The 18,383-nt window shown below is 36.3% G+C and overlaps 1 protein-coding gene across 5 annotated transcripts; it reads left to right on the plus strand.

Moving 5' to 3' along the window:
* Positions 1–1,976: 1,976 nt before the first annotated feature.
* On the plus strand, positions 1,977–18,111 carry LOC129888894 (trans-Golgi network-localized SYP41-interacting protein 1). 5 transcript variants are annotated; one of them, XM_055963951.1, is made up of 11 exons: positions 1,977–2,061; positions 2,147–2,267; positions 5,366–5,912; positions 6,008–6,253; positions 6,327–11,683; positions 12,862–13,642; positions 13,742–14,427; positions 15,409–15,544; positions 16,278–16,359; positions 16,450–16,563; positions 17,694–18,111. In XM_055963951.1, the coding sequence occupies exons 2-10, from the start codon at positions 2,217–2,219 to the stop codon at positions 16,550–16,552; spliced, it is 7,989 nt and encodes a 2,662-aa protein (XP_055819926.1). In that variant the 5' UTR covers positions 1,977–2,061; positions 2,147–2,216; the 3' UTR covers positions 16,553–16,563; positions 17,694–18,111. The 5 variants fall into 5 exon arrangements, with proteins under 5 accessions (XP_055819926.1, XP_055819927.1, XP_055819928.1 ...); XM_055963952.1 differs by having other exon boundaries at positions 5,366–5,908; positions 6,019–6,253; XM_055963953.1 differs by having other exon boundaries at positions 5,366–5,899; positions 6,019–6,253.
* Positions 18,112–18,383: the final 272 nt, after the last annotated feature.

The raw sequence follows: 18,383 nt of genomic DNA on the forward strand, positions 1-18,383 counted from the left end.
ATCGAAAACCGAATTACTGAACTGAACCGGCTATTTTGGTATTTCGGTAATTCGGTAATTCGATTTGGTATTCGGTACTGAAATATAAAATTCGATATTTCGATTTTGGTATTCGATATTTCAGTTTTGGTATTCGAGAAATACCGAATATCGATTTTTTTTATTATTATTAATACAAAAAAACTGGAAAAAAAAGAAGAAAAATTATCAAAAAGAGAAGAGTTTAGTAGGAGGAAACTATCCTATTTTTTCATTTTTCTTACTACTTCCATTTCAACTTTCTCACGTTTACAGCATACTATATGCACACTTTCAAACATGTACATTATGGATAACTGCTAAAATTTAAATTCATGTACAGGTAAAAATTATAAATTCTAATTTCAAATTTATGCAATTGGTTAAGAATTCTAATTTTACTTTGCATGATTCACCACGTCAGTTATCTACATAAACTGTTTGGTAGTTACATTGAAAACGAAAGATTCCAACTCTTTCATATCTTTGCAGGAACTAATTAATAATTAGTGTAGTGATGTATAATTTTTGGATAATTCAAAGAAAAACATATGTATAAAAATTATGTGTGATATATTAGAGATTTTTGTTTTCACTCTTTTTCATCATTTTTATTACATGATAATATTTTTTTTATTTTATATCTATTCATAAATTATTTTCTCTTTATTTACGATGTATCATTTCTCCTCCGTAGAATGTGGCTTCAGAGCAATTTCAATTTCGATATTCGGTAAGTTAAAATGCATATATTACTTAATTATGGTGTAGTAATAAAAATGTAAGTTAAGATATGTATTCTTTAGGTTAATGTAAATATTAAATGTGGATAAATTTTTATTGTACATTAACTATTTAAAAAATATGGTATTACCGAATACCGTACCGAATCAAAGTTTGATCTACTGATTACCGAACCGAAGTTTGAAAGTTCGGTATTTGGTATATACTTTGAATTACCAATTATCGAATTATCGAATTCGAACTTTGAAAATACCTAACCGAATACCGAACTCCCAACCCTACTTCTCACACATAATTTATTTTTTTGGCTTTTTTGATTCAACGGTTAATTTGAATTTACTATTTTGATGGTCAAATTTATTTATTTTCACTACTTCTATTGCAAAATTTATTATACATGCTCCAAAAAATTTTATAGATACAAAAAATAAATTACAATACAATAGAAAAAAATAGTTTTAAATTATAATATAGCTGCAAAAAAATAATTTTAATTTTTTTTCTTATTTTTTTCTCTTTTTTCAATTCACACTTTTTTATTTCTCTTATGTTTACTCCAAAAAATGAAAAAAAACAAACTCATATAATGATAATCAAAGAAGTCAAAACATAATTCATGCCCGAAAAAGATTATATATACCCCTAAACTTTGAAAAAAAATTAAATTACATGTATGGGTATGTATATTTTTTTTTATTTTTTTACTTTCCCCCCAAAAATATATACCCCATACATGAATTTTTTTAAAATTAAAAATTAAAAATTATTTTTTTCACTTTCTTAAGATGACAAGGGTATATGTGAACTATTTTTATAACGGTGGGGGTATATGTAAGCAACTTTTGTAACGAGGGTTATATATGAGCTATTTATATAATGATAGAGATATATATGAGTCACTTTTATAATAGAAATATATCAACTCTAAATGACTAAGTTGAGGAGTATATCATGACATTTTTCCTTATAAAAATGACGATGAGCACATAATATTGGATCGTATTAAATTTTTTTTCTTTTTTCCAACCCATGTGAAGTAAAATGGGCCGGGTACGGGTTATTTGTAGTAAGGCCCATTCTTAACCAAAACTGGGCCTACCCAGTTGTTCACCAGAAAAACAACAACTTTTGCGTCAGATCTAAGATAATCACCGTCGTCTTCATACTTGTCAACCGAAAAAGGGAAATTATATATATATAATATTATATGTATATAATATAACTATTTATATTCAGAGTAAAAAAGAATTGAAATTTCATACAAATTTCTATTTCAGATTTCAATATAGAATTCTCAAGGTAACCGAATCGTTTATTTCATTTCCCGTATTTGAATCTTTCAAATTAGGTTTTTTTTTCCTGAGTTTTTTTGGATTTTTTGCAGTTTGATTGTTGAAGGGTAATGGTGTTAGAAAAGCATTAATTGAATTGCAGCTGTATCTGATCGAAATTGGATGGACAAGAACAAGAACCGAACCGATCTGCTTGCTGCTGGTCGTAAAAAGGTAAACATTTTAGTTTAGGTGGCAGAGTAACTCGGTATTTGTGCGGGTGTGGATGGATGTAGCAGGTACCTGGCAGAATAGTTGAGCTTGTCGTAAAAATGTGTTGCTAAGCTGTGTGATAATTGCAGTTGTGAAATATAAGAAATAGCTAGTCCTAAGACCAAATAATAGAGGAGGATTGAGTTAGACTAGAAATAGTTTAAATGACTAGATAGGAGGCTATGGAGGACTCGGACTAAGATAGTGGGCTAGGTGGCCGATCGGTTCTCCATAGTTGTCGTAGTCGCGCTCATCTGTCTTAACATATGATTTTGCATGGGATTACTGCTTATATTAGTTGGCCCAGTCTACTTTGGGTATCCTATTTTATCTATAGTAGTTAATGCTCCTTTATCCCCGATCTTTCCTACCCTGACTTTATCGCTTTATCGCTCTCATTATTCATATCTTTATATTGTCTGTTATATGCCTGGCTTTACTGACCTATGTCTTGTTTTTCCTTGTTTCTCCTCCCTTGTTTCTTCTCTCTTAAGCCGAGGGTCTTTCGGAAACAGCCGCCCTACCTTTTAAGGTGGGGGTTAGGTCTGCGTACACTCTACCCTCCCCAGACCCCACATGGTGGGATCACACTGGGTTCGTTGTTGTTGTTGTTGTTGACGATGAATCTTCGTTATACTGAATTCTGAGACCTGCCCATGCTGTAATATAGAGAAAAATACGGACTGGTTTTGCATTGAGGTGTAGTTGATATAAAAAGAGAAAATGGAGAAGTAAATGGTTGTAGTATTTCTTCTAGTATTACCTTTTACTTGTTATTTAGTACTCCATCTGTTTCAATTTGTTTGTTTGATCTGACTTGACACGGAGTTTAATACTTTTAAATCTTATGGTCTTGAATTAAAGATAAATAGAATGTACTAGAATTTCCTTTAATCCTATTGTTTTAAAGATGTTATATGGAAAGTTAAAATTAAAGAGTTGTCAAAAAAGGAAATAGATATTCTTTTTGGAACGGACTGAAAATGAAATTAAGACAAACAAATTGAAACAGAAGGATTAACTTCTTTTGACCCGCAAAGAAATTAGTATGTGCACAACTAGCTGTCCTACATATGTTTGTGAGCGAGTTTTTATTTTTAATGTTACACTTTGAAGTTACAATAGAGATAATATGTGAGTGATAAAACTACTTCAATCTCTTTGCTGTCGGGTATCAAATGTCTCTTCTTTACATTTATTAAGTACAATTCTTTATCCATGAGTATTACTGGAGCATCTGCTCTGATTACTGACCACGTTCTACCATAGGTATTAAGATCCCCATTTTGACGAATTAAGAGAAGAAAATTAAGACTGATATTGGCCTTATGGGTGATTTTGACCAGGCATGGTTTTTTCGAGTAGAACTCAATAAAACATCGTTCAGTGACCTTGATATTCAGTACCAAGCTGGATAAAGTAAACTACTCCCTTGTGTGTTGGTTTCTTTTGTTAAATGGATTAAAATAGATATTGGAGCATCACCGAATATCTGTAGAGAAAGGAAGGTAGCATGAAAGACATTTGGAAGGAAATTAATTGGAGAACCAGGATGCTGAAACAGATATAAATAGCATCATTTTTTTTTTGGGGGGGGGGGGTCATATTTCATGTATGTGTAAGGAGAAGATACATAGATGTATAGACTATAGTCTAAAGATCATATGGATAGTAGATGACTGTGGGTAAGTTTACTAGTTCGTAAGTCAACATCATGTTTTAACTTGCATCAGCAAGAAACATTATAAGATGCTGGGACAAGTGTATAGCAGATATGAGCATGATGTTTTTGCTGCATATAATGTTTTTTTTTCCATCTTTCTCAAAAAAGGAACATTATAAGCGACAACCCCATAATGCTCATATCTACTATACACTTGTCCAGCATGTTTTTCAAGCACAATACTTTAGTGAAAATGTTATATACCTCATGCTTTATGCAAGTATGAAAATTAGTCTATGAGTAGGGTTGTCAACTTCAAAGCTCTTAAACTCTTTTTTACTTCTAACTGCACTATCCATGCGATAATTTCTACAATATATTGACATTACCAGAGAATTGGGCATTTGATCATTAGGAACAATAATATAGGATTACCCTTAAATTCTGCTGTTTTCCCTTAACCTTTGCTAAACCCAGCTCTAATTATGAGTTAATCTCGAAGCTAGGAATACTCATGATGCAACTCAACCCAATCCCATAAGGTTCAAGTCTAAATCTTACTTTCGAGTTTCATTGATCGGAAAAAGAACCTTAATTTTGAGTCTTGAAGAATCTCGATCTTGATTATGTTCACCCTAATATTCTCATTTTATCCAGCGATTGCTAATAACTATCAAAAATCCCTGATACATATTAGCGTTGAAGCTTATATAGTTAGAGTGTAAAAGCGTTAAAATCTCCAAAACATCTCACCAAAACGGGATTTACCGCGATGCTTTAATCCTTGTGCATCACTGTAATCCTCACCTTTGGATGCCAAACTATTGTTTCACTGTGTCAGAATACATTTCTTCTTCTTGATGAGGTTGCCTTCTTTACTTTGGCCACCGTAGCCTCAGCATTGGTCTTCTTCCCAACCAACAACCTGTTGTCATCAAACATTTAATTCATGCTTTCCATTCTTAGGCATATTGTTTTTTGTTTCTTTTTAAATCTAACACTTTTTGATGCTGTCCAGCATGCCTTCAATGCTGAGGAATACACATTTACCAATTTCAAAAAAATGTTTGTGTTGTATGTTCTTTTTAGTTATCAACACAATTTGATGAATTATTTATGGTCTCTATATGCATATGCATGCATGTAAATTATTCAAAAAACGAAGAAGAAAAGGATCTAATTTTGGAAGATTTCACATGTTCATGTGTGACTCAATGTCGTATAGGACTTGTGAGACTCGTATCTTGTGACTGTGCTACTAGTATTAGAGGAAACTCAAATTATAAAGATTTCACTGATGATGTATGGATGACTTTCTTTATGTCCTGTATGATCTCTTACGTAAAATAACTATCCTGCTTTATTCTGATTAAATGTGATATTTTTTGTTTACCAGCTTCAACAATTCAGACAGAAGAAAGACGGTAAAGGTGGTAAATCAAGTAAAGCCAGTAGATCTTCTGGTGATGCTACTCCAGATCTTGTTGATGTGACGGCAAAATCAGACCAAGTTCCTGATGGAGAAAAACCACTTCACAGAGGTGATGGTATTCCTTCTTCCTCGGAGTCTCTCACCAAAAAACATGCTGAAACTCCTCTTAATGAGTCAAACAATGTTGACATAGTTGAAACAACACCAGCCAGTGGCAAGCTGGTAAAAGAGCATGCTGGAGAACTTGAAGCTGCATTGAATTCAGATTCTGGTGATCAGGGTATTGTTGATTCATCTTTAGTTTCTGAACATGCTAATGCCAAAATGGTAAATGAGGATGTAAAGGATGATCATTTGGAAGCTCCAGGAATTATTGCTTCTGATGTGCCCACTAAAAGTTCTGCAACGGATGTGCCTGTTGAATTCTCATCTTATTCCGGTGTTGATGAAGCAGTTTCTCACCAAGTAGAAGTGGAAAGGCTGCATGTGCAGGAGCAGGTAACAGATGTAGGTTGTGCCTTCTCTCTTGACATCCATACCCTTTGCATATCATATAGTCAATTGTGCATATTTTCCTGTAATGAAAGTCTCATTGTTGTTGGGTAGGGACAATGCAGGAATCACATAATTCAGGTTCGAAGAAAGGTGATTCAAGCAGTGAGGTAGAGATTGAAGGAGACAAGAAGCTTCCGTTGAACGAACCAAGTGAGACTTCTATTAGCCAGACAGCCACTCTAGTGGGAGATCAGGCCAAGGAGGAGATAAAAGCTGAGTACATTGAACTCAGCGAGCCAAACAATGTTCCATCAACTGTTTTAGCAACTCAGAATGCTGAAATTGCTGAGGGCAAGGGTAAGGCAACCAAATACCGTTTACTCTTTACATGAAATGGATGAACTCTCTTTAATAAGTTCTCAAATGGTAGGTCATCAGATGGAAGATGCAGTTTCTGGTTCACGCAAGGAAGAAAAACTTGAAATGCCTTCAGGTTCTGGTGAATATGAAAATTACAAGGATGAGGTTCAAATTTCTGACTCCAGAGATATTGTTTCTGAAAATTCTGTGGAGAATAGGATGGTGAACATCTCATCTAGGTCAGATGCAAGTTATATTAGCTTGTGTCAACTAGCGGAGGTGGTACGAGACCTTGATGAAGATGACTTTAAGTTCTTGCTCATGTGCAGAGACTCAGCTCCAAATGCACCTTCTCTGAAACTTTTTGATGTTTTTGAGAAGCTCAAAGAACAGCTATACCTTGCAAGTCTTGTAAAAGATGTATCTTGTTTGCAGCTAGCTGAAGAGTCAGAACTTCAGATGGAACTCAGTCGTCAACATCATAAGTTGACTGATCAAATATCTGCGGCCAAAGCTTCATCGACTGAACTTGGAGAGAAGAATGATGTCCTTGCTGATCAACTTGCACAATCAAGATCTGAATTTCAATTGATTGTATCTGAAAGGGATGACCTCCAAAAGCAGCTTCACATTTCTAAAGGTGAGGTTGGAGAATTTGCTGATAGAATAAATGAGTTGCAGACTAAATTGGAAATGTCACTTGGTGAAAATGCAAGTCTGTCTTCAGAGATGGTTGACTGCCGGAATTTGGTGGCAACTTTACAGGTTCGAAATGAGAGCTTAATAGGAAGCCTTAATTTGTTGTCTGAAGAGAATAAAAAGCTTTTGGAGGAGAAGGAAAATCTTGTTCTTGAGAATAAGAAATTGGGAACAGATCTAGCACAGTCTAAAGCTTTGTTCGGATCATTGCAGTTGGATAATGAAGATTTATCACAGAACTTCACTTCTTTGAGTGAGGAGACGATGAAACTTCATGGAGAGAAGGAACTCCTAATCAGTGAGAACGAGAATCTGTTTGCTCAATTGTCGGACTACAAAAATGTTGTGGAAGCTCTTCAGGTTGAGAACAAGAACATAAATGAGAGTTTGGTATCTGTAACAGAAGCAAAGAACCAGCTTCAGGAGGAGAATAAGTCTTTGCTCAGTGAAGCTGAGAAACTAGGATCGGAGTTTTCGGAGTCGAAGTCTCTAATTGAAGCTCTGCAGATGGAAGTGGCTGAAGCAAAGGGGCAGTTGACCTCGGTGATGGAAGAGAGAAACGAGCTTGAGGAGCAGAAGAAGTGTCTTTTCAGTGAGACTGAGAAACAGTCATTTCAGTTGGCAGAATACAAGAACTCGTGCAATAAGGTGGAAGATGACCTGAAAGACGCAAGTCTGCATATTGAACATCTAACTGAGGAGAACATGCATCTGAAGAGAAGATTGGAATTGTCTGAAACGATGAAAACAGAGTCACCTAACCAAAGTAGCTTTGCATATCAATCTAAGGAAGAAGCTGGGCATCAACTTGAAGGTTCTTGCCACTCTAAATTTGCACCAGAAATTGATGATGATGGCTCAAATTGGTTTGGAGTTGTGAAAAGACACATGGACGAGGCAGATAGAGTACTTGAAAAGCTTGAGAATGCAATTGAAGATATGCACTGTCAGTTAATTTCTATGAGTAGGTCGTCTGGTAAAGCAGTTTCACCTGGTGTGTCAAAACTTATTCAAGCTTTTGAGGCAAAGGACCATGATGATGAGCACCAACCAGAGGAGTTCCAGTCGTCTGAAAATCGAACAGATGCAGATCCCTATGTGCTAATTCAAGGGCTAACAAAAACATTAAGGGCGCTGCTGAAAGATTTGGTGTTGGCTGCTGCCAATGGCTACCAATTTCTCGAAGGAGAGAAGAGTAGTAAAACAGCCACTGAGGTTGCTGCTGAAGAACTGAGGGCCAAATGCGAGTCTCTGAATGAACACATTGATCTTTTGGGAGGAGCAAACATTGAGCTAATGGTTTTCAATGAAAGTTTAGGGGGATGTCTCTGGAATGCTAAAGAAAGGGAGGGAGAGCTTATGGTCCTAAATGAAGCTTTGCACAAGCAAGAAGTCGCTACAAAAGCTGAGAACAGTCAGTTAAGGGAGAATCTTAGTAGCATTCAGGAAAAACTTTCTATTTTGCAGAACCAGCTGGGTGAAATGCGTGAAAGCTGCAAAGAAATGGGTTCTTGCATCTCTAATCAGGTTGAAGGTCTTTTCAAGGAAGTTGCTGACAGAGGTTCAATACTCCAAGAAGAATGGAACTCTACAATTGATCAGATTTTTCAGACACTACGGAGGCTAGATTTATCTGTTGAATCTGTTGGCTTCTCTTCGCCTTCAAGAGTAGACAATGATCCAGGGTGCATAAACTTAAGTTATCGTACTGCTGCATCTATTAATGCTGCTATCACTGTGATTGAGGCATTTCAGGGTCAAGTTGAAGCTGCTCGCCATGAGTCAATATTGAGTACCTCCCGTGAAGCTAACGAGAAGTTAGACTTCTTGCAAGTTGAGAATGAAAAGTCTATCAGTCTTTTATATAAGATTTATGATAACCTCAAGAAACTTGTGACTGAAATACCAGGGAATCTACAAGAAGCTGAAGTTGACGATCCCAAGAAATCTGTAGATCTTTCTCATCCTGGTGCTTTTGATTCCCTACTGGAGCAGTTGCAAAGGTTTCTTGATGAGAAAACACAAGTTGAGTCTGCAAATGAAAAGCTGAAATCTGAGTTGATGGCCAGGACAAAAGATTTTGAAGAACTGAGCAAAAGATCCCTTGGATCAGATTCTATTTTAAAGGTGGTTCAAGTGGTTGGGGGAGTCATTTCTCTAGATAGCTTTGAAATCAACATTAATGAGCCAGTATCATGTCTAGAGTCCCTAACCTCTCTCCTCGTTCAGAAATATAAAGAGGCAACTGAAGATGTGAAGTTGTCCAGGGAGGAATGTGCTTCCAAGGAAGCACAAGTGATTGATTTGCAAGGACAAATGGATCACTTGAGCTCATTGCTTGTTCAATGTGAAAGTGAAGTCGTAGTCCTTAGAGAAAGTTTGAAGAGAGTTGAGGAGGATGTTGTATCTATTGGTTCTCAATATCAAGAGAAAGTTGTTGAATTTGAACAGTCTGAGCAACGGGTGTCATCTCTAAGAGAGAAGCTTGGCATAGCAGTCACCAAAGGCAAAGGTCTGATTGTGCAGCGTGACAGTCTTAAACAATCTCTTGCAGACATATCCTCTGAACTGCAGAAATGCTCTGAGGAGTTACAGTTGAAAGATGCAATGCTTCAGGAAGTCGAAATGAAACTCAAGACCTATTCGGAGGCAGGTGAGCGCAGGGAAGCTCTGGAATCTGAGCTCTCGTACATTCGCAACTCTACTACTAAATTAAGGGAGTCATTCCTTCTCAAAGACTCTGTTCTTCAGAAAATAGAGGAGATTTTAGAAGATTTGGAGCTTCCGGATCATTTCCATTCAAAGGATATCATTGATAAAGTTCATTGGTTGGCGAAGTCAGTTTCTGGGAACTCTTTAGCTCTGACTGATTGGGATCACAAGAGCTCTATTGGAGGATCATACTCTGATGCAGGATATGCACTTGGTGATGGATGGAAAGAGGCGTCACAGCCAAGTTTGGGTTCTTCCGAAGACCTTAAAATAAGATTTGAGGAGCTCCAGGGCAAGTTTTATGGGTTGGCAGAACAAAATGAGATGCTTGAACAATCCTTGATGGAAGGAAACAACCTTGTTCAGAAGTGGGAAAAGATTTTGGACAGGATAGACATGCCTTCACACTTAAGATCTCTGGATCCAGAAGACCGGATTGGTTGGTTAGTGCTTGCTGTTTCAGAAGCTGAAAACCAGTATAACTCTCTCCAACAAAAGTATGATAATTCTGAATCATTATTTGCATCAACAAGTGCTGAACTTGAAGAGTCAAATAGAAAAATATCTGAGCTTGAAAATGCATATCAATTGGTTGTCAGTGAGAAAGAGTTACTTTTGAAGAGTATGGAGTCTCTGAACTTTGATTTCGAGGAGATGTCAAGGAAGGCTGCCCAATATGAAATGAGTAATGATGACTTGCAGAGCAGAGTAGGTGACTTGCAGAAGAAACTGAATGAAATGCTTGGAGCAGAGGAGCGTATTCATCATCTTGAAGGTGAAATAAGAAGATCGGAAGATGTGATCAAAGATTTCCTTTCGACTTCTGAAACTGATGATGTGTTATTTAGCTCTGGTAGCACTGAATCTTTGGAGCAGCTAATTAGGAAGCTCATAGATAAGTATACCACACTCTCTTTGGGGAAACCTTCTGAGTCTGATACAACTCCTCTTGAGCATGTTGGTAAAGATCTCTCTCATGAAGAAAAGAGAGAAAGTAATGTCGTTTGTGATGACGATGCAGATGGAGGTGCTCTCAACAGAAAATTGGAGGATGCTCTAAGCGACTTGTTGTCATTGAAGGAGGAGAAGGAGAATATTGCGTTGCAAAATCAATCATTGGTTCGTGAACTGGAAGAATTGGGTATCAGAAATAAAGAACTGCAAGATCTACTCAATCAAGAAGAACAAAAGTCATCTTCTTTAAGAGAAAAATTGAATGTTGCAGTTAGGAAAGGTAAGTTGTTGGTGCAACATCGGGATAGCCTGAAGCAATCAATTGAAGAGCTGAATGGTGACGTTGAGCGCTTAAAGTCCGAGATCAGATTGCAGGAAAATGCTATTTCTGACTACGAAGTAAGGATAAAAGATTTATCTGTATACCCTGAGAGGATCAAGACCATAGAATCTGAGTGTTCAATCCTGAGAGATCAGTTGGACGAAAAAGAGTACACCTTGAGCATGATTTTGAGTACCCTGGATGAAGTTAATGTTGGCTCTAACATCGATAATCCAGTCGAGAAGCTAAAAAGAGTTGGGCAATTATGCCATGATTTGCAATCAGCTCTTGCATCTTCTGAACATGAAGCAAAGAAATCTAAAAGAGCAGCTGAGCTACTTCTTGCCGAGTTAAATGAGGTGCAAGAAAGAAATGATGGCCTCCAAGAGGAGCTAGCAAAGTCTCTGAGTGAACTCTCTGGACTGTCCAAGCAAAAAGAATCTGCTGAAGTTGCTAAACATGAAGCTCTTGCACGTTTAGAAAAGCTATCTTCCGTTCACTCAGAAGAAAGAAAGAACCAATTAGCTGAAATTACGATGCTAAAATCTGGAGTGGATCAGCTAGGGGAGGATCTCTATGTTGTTGACCGTTTGCTCACTGATGTTTTATCCATGGATTTGGAGACTATGCACCATCTTGGTACTAGTATGAAAGTTTGCCAAGAACCAACTGATCAAAATCACTTTCCTCTACTTGTGGCTGATTCAAGTGGCCTTACCTTCGCGGAAATAGAAAACAAGGTACCTTAGTGTTATGTCATTTCATGTTACTTTTCTTAATGCTTATAAATATCTTTGGGCTGTGAAGTTCCAATTCTATCATCTTCCTATTGTTTTGTGAAAAAGGTGACAGGATCATCTAGAAAACAGATTACTTCTTTCTCCTGCCCATTTGCTCTACGGTTGATTTTTTTCTGCTTGGGTTGTGGGGTTGACTTGTATTTTTTTTTTCATATTTATTTCAATGTTTTTTAGTTTTTTTTTGGGCATTTTATGATTTCCCAATCAGTCTTTTGCAAAAAAAAGAAAAATCCTTCTCAAAAAGATTTCCTAATCAGCCTTTTAACCTAGTTTGTTTGATGACGTGGCATCTAATGATCAAGAACTTTGATGATCTTATTAAGGTTGATAAAGGTGGATTTCCTCTTAATGTTCATTCTGGGGTGAGAATGATATACATTCTAGACATGCTTCAATATTTGAAAATTGCTGAAGTAGTTGCTTTTCAACTTCTCAAAATAAAAATAAGGTAGTTGATTTTCAAAAAGTTTGGTGGAGGAAAGATGATGGTTTTTTCTTTGGGGGGGGGGGGGGAGTGAAGCAGGAAGTACATTTTCATGTTCGCACTAAATTTGTTTCTCTCTCCTGCAATTGATTTACCATATGTCAGGGAAATTTACCAGACAGATTAGTAAATCCTGTTAGTGTCAAACCTTTTGAAATTCACTGTACCAGTTCTCATTGATTCTTTACCAGATTAGGAGTAGGAATTTTTTAGTGTTATTGTCTCTTGATGTAATTTTTTTTGAGTTCCCTTCCTATCTTGTAATAGTCAGATGACAGCTCTGTTTTATACATTTCCTGCTTCCTCATTCTCTGTTCGGCTGCTTTCTTTTGTGCTTTTAGTTACTGACTTACTTCTGCCTTGAATAGCTGTTTACATTGTTTAAGTTGAATTACTGTTTGCATAAAATTGAAATTTGCTACTTCATTTTTCATCCTCATCTGCTTTTCTTTCTTGAAAAGATATGTTAGTCTCGGATCTTTTCAACTTTTTGTGTCAAACAATTTGTTAGTTTAATGCCATTTCTAATCTGAACTTCATTTAGGACAATTCCATTCTATAGATTCTCCCTCAAATTCTTAGATGGAGAATTGAAAGGACTATTGAAGTAAGAATGTTTGTGTACTTGCTGCAGGTGTTTGGGAAAGAAATTGGTTCTATCAACCAAAAGTTAAACAGGCACTCACATTTATTGCATGAAGAAGCTGCTCGTTTATCTGAAATATTAAGAACCATACATGAAGAAATATCCCACCACAAGCAGCACTCAAATTCATTGAAGGCAGATCTGATGCATTTAGAATCTATTCAAAAGGAGAAAGATGCAGAATTGCTTATGGTGCAAAGATACAATGCTATGCTTTATGAAGCTTGTACCACTTTGGTCATGGAAATTGAAAGCAGAAAATCCCAATTGGTTGGAAGCAGCTTAGCTTCTGGAGCTCCCAAAATCGATTCTGTGTATCAAAGTTTAGCAGAAGGAAATGATTTGGCTGAGATGACTGACCGGTTTTCTGAGGAACGTATTAGGTCAGTAATAGAGAGATTATTCATGGCTGTGAAAGATATTATGAGTGTGCAAAATGATATCGCTGAATTTGGTCAAAAGGATATGAAAGCTGCTATATCAAATCTGCAGAAAGAACTTCAGGAGAAAGATGTTCAGAGAGAGAAAATATGTGCAGAACTTGTTAGTCAGATTAAGGAAGCTGAATCTATTTCAAAGAGTTATTCACAAGAGCTTCAGATAGCAAAATCTCAGATGGATGATTTGCACAGGAAGGTGAAACTGATGGAGGAGGAACGAGATTCTCTGACACACAGGATAAAAGAACTGCAAGATCAGGAATCTAACTTCCCTGACCTACAGTTACGAGTTAAATCACTTGAAGACATGCTAGCGGCAAAGGAACAAGGTGATTTTATTGAAGTTTTGAACTTAAATCTTTTTATTGTTATCAGCTTTTATCTGAACTCTAACTTAGTAGAAGTTACATTTTGTATTATAACAATAGAAAACGAGGCACTGATGGAAGCACTTGAGGAGGAGGAGGCCCAAATGGAAGACATGACAAACAAAATTGAGGAAATGGAGAGAGTCCTGCTTCAAAAAAATAAAGATACGGAGAACCTTGAAGTGTCCCGTGGAAAGACTATGAAGAAGCTTTCTGTTACAGTAAGCAAATTTGATGAACTTCATCAACTATCTGAAAGCCTTCTGTCCGAGGTTGAGAATCTTCAGTCGCAATTACAAGAGCGAGATACAGAGATTTCTTTCTTGAGGCAAGAAGTTACTAGATGCACTAATGATGCAATAGCTTCTGCTCAGATGAGTAGCAAAAGAGATAGTGATGAAATCCATGACTTTTTGACATGGGTAGACAAGATGATTTCTCGAGTCCAGGCTCATGATATGGATTATGATGATGCAAAAGTTAACCAGATTCATGAATATAAAGAAATGTTAGAGAAACAGGTGGTGGCTGTGATATCTGAGCTGGAGGATCTGCGTTCACTGGCACAGACGAGAGATTCAATGTTGAAAGTAGAGAAAGATAAAGTAGAACAGCTGGTGAGGAAAGAAGAATTTCTTGAGAACTCTTTACGTGACAAGGAATCTCAATTAGCCATGCTTCGAGGTGCTAGTGACATTGGGCAACTAGCAAATTCTTCATCAGAGATTATAGAGATAGAGCCAGTGGTATGTCGTTTCATTTATTTAGTTCTATTCATTAAATTTTGTTTGTTGTTTCCATCATGCTGCCTCGACTGCTTTATCATTGATAATATTACATATCCACCAATTAAAAGTGTAACATATTTCAATTTCAAATAAATAAATAAAGTTTAGCATATTAAGATATTTATTTGCTTTCTGCATATTTTTGTTTTCTAAATTTTGTTTTCTTAATTGCTGATCCACTTTTGCCATTTATACAACAACAACATCATACCCAGTGTAGTCCCACTAAGTGGGGTCTAGGGAAGGTAGAGTGTATGCAGACCTTACCCCTACCTTAGAGGTAGAAAGACGGTTTCCGATACCCTCGGCTTAAGGAAAAATAGTTCAAAGCAATCCCAAAAAGGATTAACGGAAGTAAAAGAAACAAGATATAATAATAAACACAACTGATAGAAACAAAACAAAAACTATAACAAAACAATACGATAATCATGGTACAAAAAACAACAGGTAGTAACAAAAATCAAAGGCAAAGAAATTACAAGAGCAATACTACGACTACTAATATGAATGGACTCTGCCAATGATCCTTCATAATAACTAAACAGACTACTATCATCCACCTTAGTTGGAAGAACATGTGAAGGATGTACAATAATAAATGAATATCTGAGGACACATAGAGTCTGCTCATCATTCTGTTCAAAGTATATGTACTTTGTGCCAATGTCCGCTAAAGTTTGAGTTCTGAAGAACACTAGAACCACCTCCTACTTAAAAGAAAAATAGAATCACCAAGCTATAGACCTGTAGTAAGACTAAGAGTGTACTTGATATAGAAAACCTAGTTTGAATTGGAATATGACAATTACATGCTATGGATTTGCACTGAAAGCTCTTTGTATCTTATCTCTGAAATATCTTCAGTATTTCGTTTCTAAGCCTCATGTTCCTGGGGCTATACTTCTTGGCATTACTTTCTTCTGATTTTCAATGCAGGCCAACAAAAGGGTAGTGCCTGGAACTGTTGCATCTCAAGTTCGCAGTCTGCGAAAAACTAATAATGACCAAGTAGCTATTGCTATAGATGTGAATCCTGATAGTGGGAAACTAGATGATGAAGATGATGATAAGGGTAATGACTTCCTATTGCTAGTTTATTTTGAAGCTTTCTGATTGTTAAGCATGTTTACTGTATTCTATTTCTTGTTTTCCGGTCATTTATTGTGAGTAGAGTCCAATGTTTATAATAATGTCAAATGGTTTGAGATTGAGCTTCCTTTCACTTTGATTGTGAATGTGGCTTTGTTAGGGATGTAACATAGTGCATGAAAGTCTTCAAACATCATAAACCCGATGACAGGAGTTTCCTCTTGTATAACCTTGATAGTTTCAACGATAAAAAAAAATAACCTCGATAGTTTCACTTCTTTTTTCTAACCTTGTGGTGTTTCATGCCTTGTCAGGTTTGTCTTTTTTTTTCTTTTTTGTTTTTGATTTATACTCATTCTTGCTGGGTGGTAGATTGTGTTTTCTTGATGATATATAATCTTAGAAAGACATTATGATTTTAAGAGAACACTCCAATGGTTGGTTAGGAAATATGAAAGTCCTTTCTTCCCCCTTTGATTTGCTTTCTCTTCTGGGTGGTAGGGCACAGGGTGTAGGAAGAGGAAGGGTATTTGATCTTTAACATCTGTATATGAGGTCATATTTTGAGCTGGGTATGCAGTTGTGGAACTTTCTGTTAGTGACATGTTTTGTGTCTTGGTTACATTCATTTATGCAGTCTTCTTGTCTTCTCCTCCTTATGGTTTGGTTGGTATTCACATCTTTGAACTGCTGATAACACCTTTCTTTCCTCTCAGCTCATGGTTTCAAGCCAATGACGACATCAAGAATCGTCCCACGGTTTACAAGACCCATAACCGACATGATAGATGGTCTATGGTAGACAAATTTCATCTCTTGCTTTTATTTTTCAATGCTTCTGAAATGTTGTTAACTAACTAAAGCAATATTGTGTTTGAACACTACTAGGGTATCCTGTGATCGGACACTAATGCGGCAGCCTGTTCTACGGCTTAGTGTGATCATCTATTGGGTTGTGTTGCATGCTCTTCTTGCGACATTTGTAGTATGAGAGCAGAATAGGTCAGATCTTTTTTCTCATCTCCCCTCCTTTTGTTCTCTGCTGTACTTTGATCCAAGTACTGAGTTTTCTTTACATATTTCTTCTTTCTGTATGTGGAGAATTAAGTTACCTAAATGAATTGATGATAAGATCCTAATTTTTTTTATCTGTGATAAGCCAGTATTGGCATATTTTATGTTAGCACTGGTGTTGACACGACAAGGTCATGGGTGTTGGGTATTGTTTCAAATGTGGTTGAATGATTAACTTCCAGTTCGGGCTGAAGGGCCCCAGCAGTTTGGAATCCTCCACGCATGTGGCTCTTCAATTATTCAAGAAACGTATCAGTAGCAGACATAAGTTGGGCTGACTTTAGCACCAGCGAAAAACCTTATCAGGGGAAAAAAAGAAGAAGAAAAAGTACAGACAACAAACAAACAAGGCCAACTTGGTACACGTATTACAAGTCTGATGATCAACACTTGATCATTTTAGCAGTGTTCAATAAATATTTATTGATCTCATCAATAGCAAGTGTTTAAATGAACATTGAGAATTTTTTTGCCCTGCTGATAGAAGTTAGATGAAATAGGAAGTGTCATCGAAGTTTATGTTGTAGGAGGAACCTACCAAAGTGAAAGCCAAGTTTTATAATATGCTTTGTGATATAAACTGTATGCAGTTTGACCGAGGTCATTAGATGTAAGAAATAGACTGGGGAATTTTGAGTTTTTGTTTTCCTTTTTCTAAAATCAATAAGACTATAAGGTGGCTGGTTCCATTTAAAGAAAATAGAAGGAAGTATTAACTGGGATTTCACTGGGTATGTTGTTGTAGAAGAAAACTAAAGGGGGACTGGGTAGAAGCCTCTACAAAAAATACAAATGGTGAGTTTAAGGGTGTACCTCTAAATCTCTATGCTAGTAATTTGTATTAACTAAGGAATATATTACTGTCGGAGTTGGACTTGATTATTTTACAAATTTGATACAATTCCTTCATAATTGTAAGAGAATGGATTTTAGGAATCTTGGAATCCCTTGTTTAATTATTCTCTTCCTCATACGCATGAAGTTTCAACGCTTCACAGGTCTTAATTTCTTATTCAGTGATGAAATACAGTTTTGCTGATTGTCTCCATATTCTGCAGGTCCGTTGTCTGATTTTCTCACTGCGATTAGTTGTGGAGTCACGGGCAAGATAGTGCATGGCTGTCTTCACAATTTTCTGTAAATCATCCAAGTTAGTTTTGACCAGATTGTGGTTGATCACTTCATTATTTTGCTCAACCAAGGAATTCGTGATTTGTTCTGTTTTTTTTCGTGAATCACGTTCTTGGTTGTACTCATATAGGAAAATCCATAGTACTGTAATTCTGTAATTCAAATAAGATATTTCATAGCAGTAGCGGGGGCACATGGTGGGAAATTAGTTTACTGAGATCACAGTCAAAAGATGTATAAATTTTTTAGTACCCATTTGTTAAAGACTTTCTTAATAAGATATGTGTAAGTGGTTCTTGTACTACCACATTGCTTTTTGTCTATTAATTTTGCCTCATTCACCTATATTGTGATGGAAATGTGAAATTATACGGTGAATGTACTTTTTTTCTTGTGGTTATATGCAATGATCCTGAAGGTCATTTTTGGCATTTTCAATAAATTATCGTTTTACCCCTCTCGTTAGTTTCTCCGAGTCACTTTTGTTTGGGTTTGAAAGTTAGTTTTTGGAAATTTTATGAAAAGTTGAGGGTTTGCTTGAGAAATAGGTTTTAAAGGCTTAATTTGTCAAATTTTGAGTTTCGGAGTCATTTGGAATTTCGAGTCTTGGATTAGAT

This window comes from Solanum dulcamara, chromosome 5 (genome assembly GCF_947179165.1).
Source record: "Solanum dulcamara chromosome 5, daSolDulc1.2, whole genome shotgun sequence".
Classification (NCBI taxonomy): Eukaryota; Viridiplantae; Streptophyta; class Magnoliopsida; order Solanales; family Solanaceae; genus Solanum; species Solanum dulcamara.

Coding starts and splice junctions, on each gene's coding strand:
- LOC129888894 (XM_055963951.1), top strand. CDS start 2,217: ATGGACAAGAACAAGAACCGAACCGATCTGCTTGCTGCTGGTCGTAAA. Junction 11,684..12,861: donor TCGCGGAAATAGAAAACAAG/GTACCTTAGTGT, acceptor TACTTGCTGCAG/GTGTTTGGGAAAGAAATTGG. Junction 16,360..16,449: donor GACATGATAGATGGTCTATG/GTAGACAAATTT, acceptor GAACACTACTAG/GGTATCCTGTGATCGGACAC.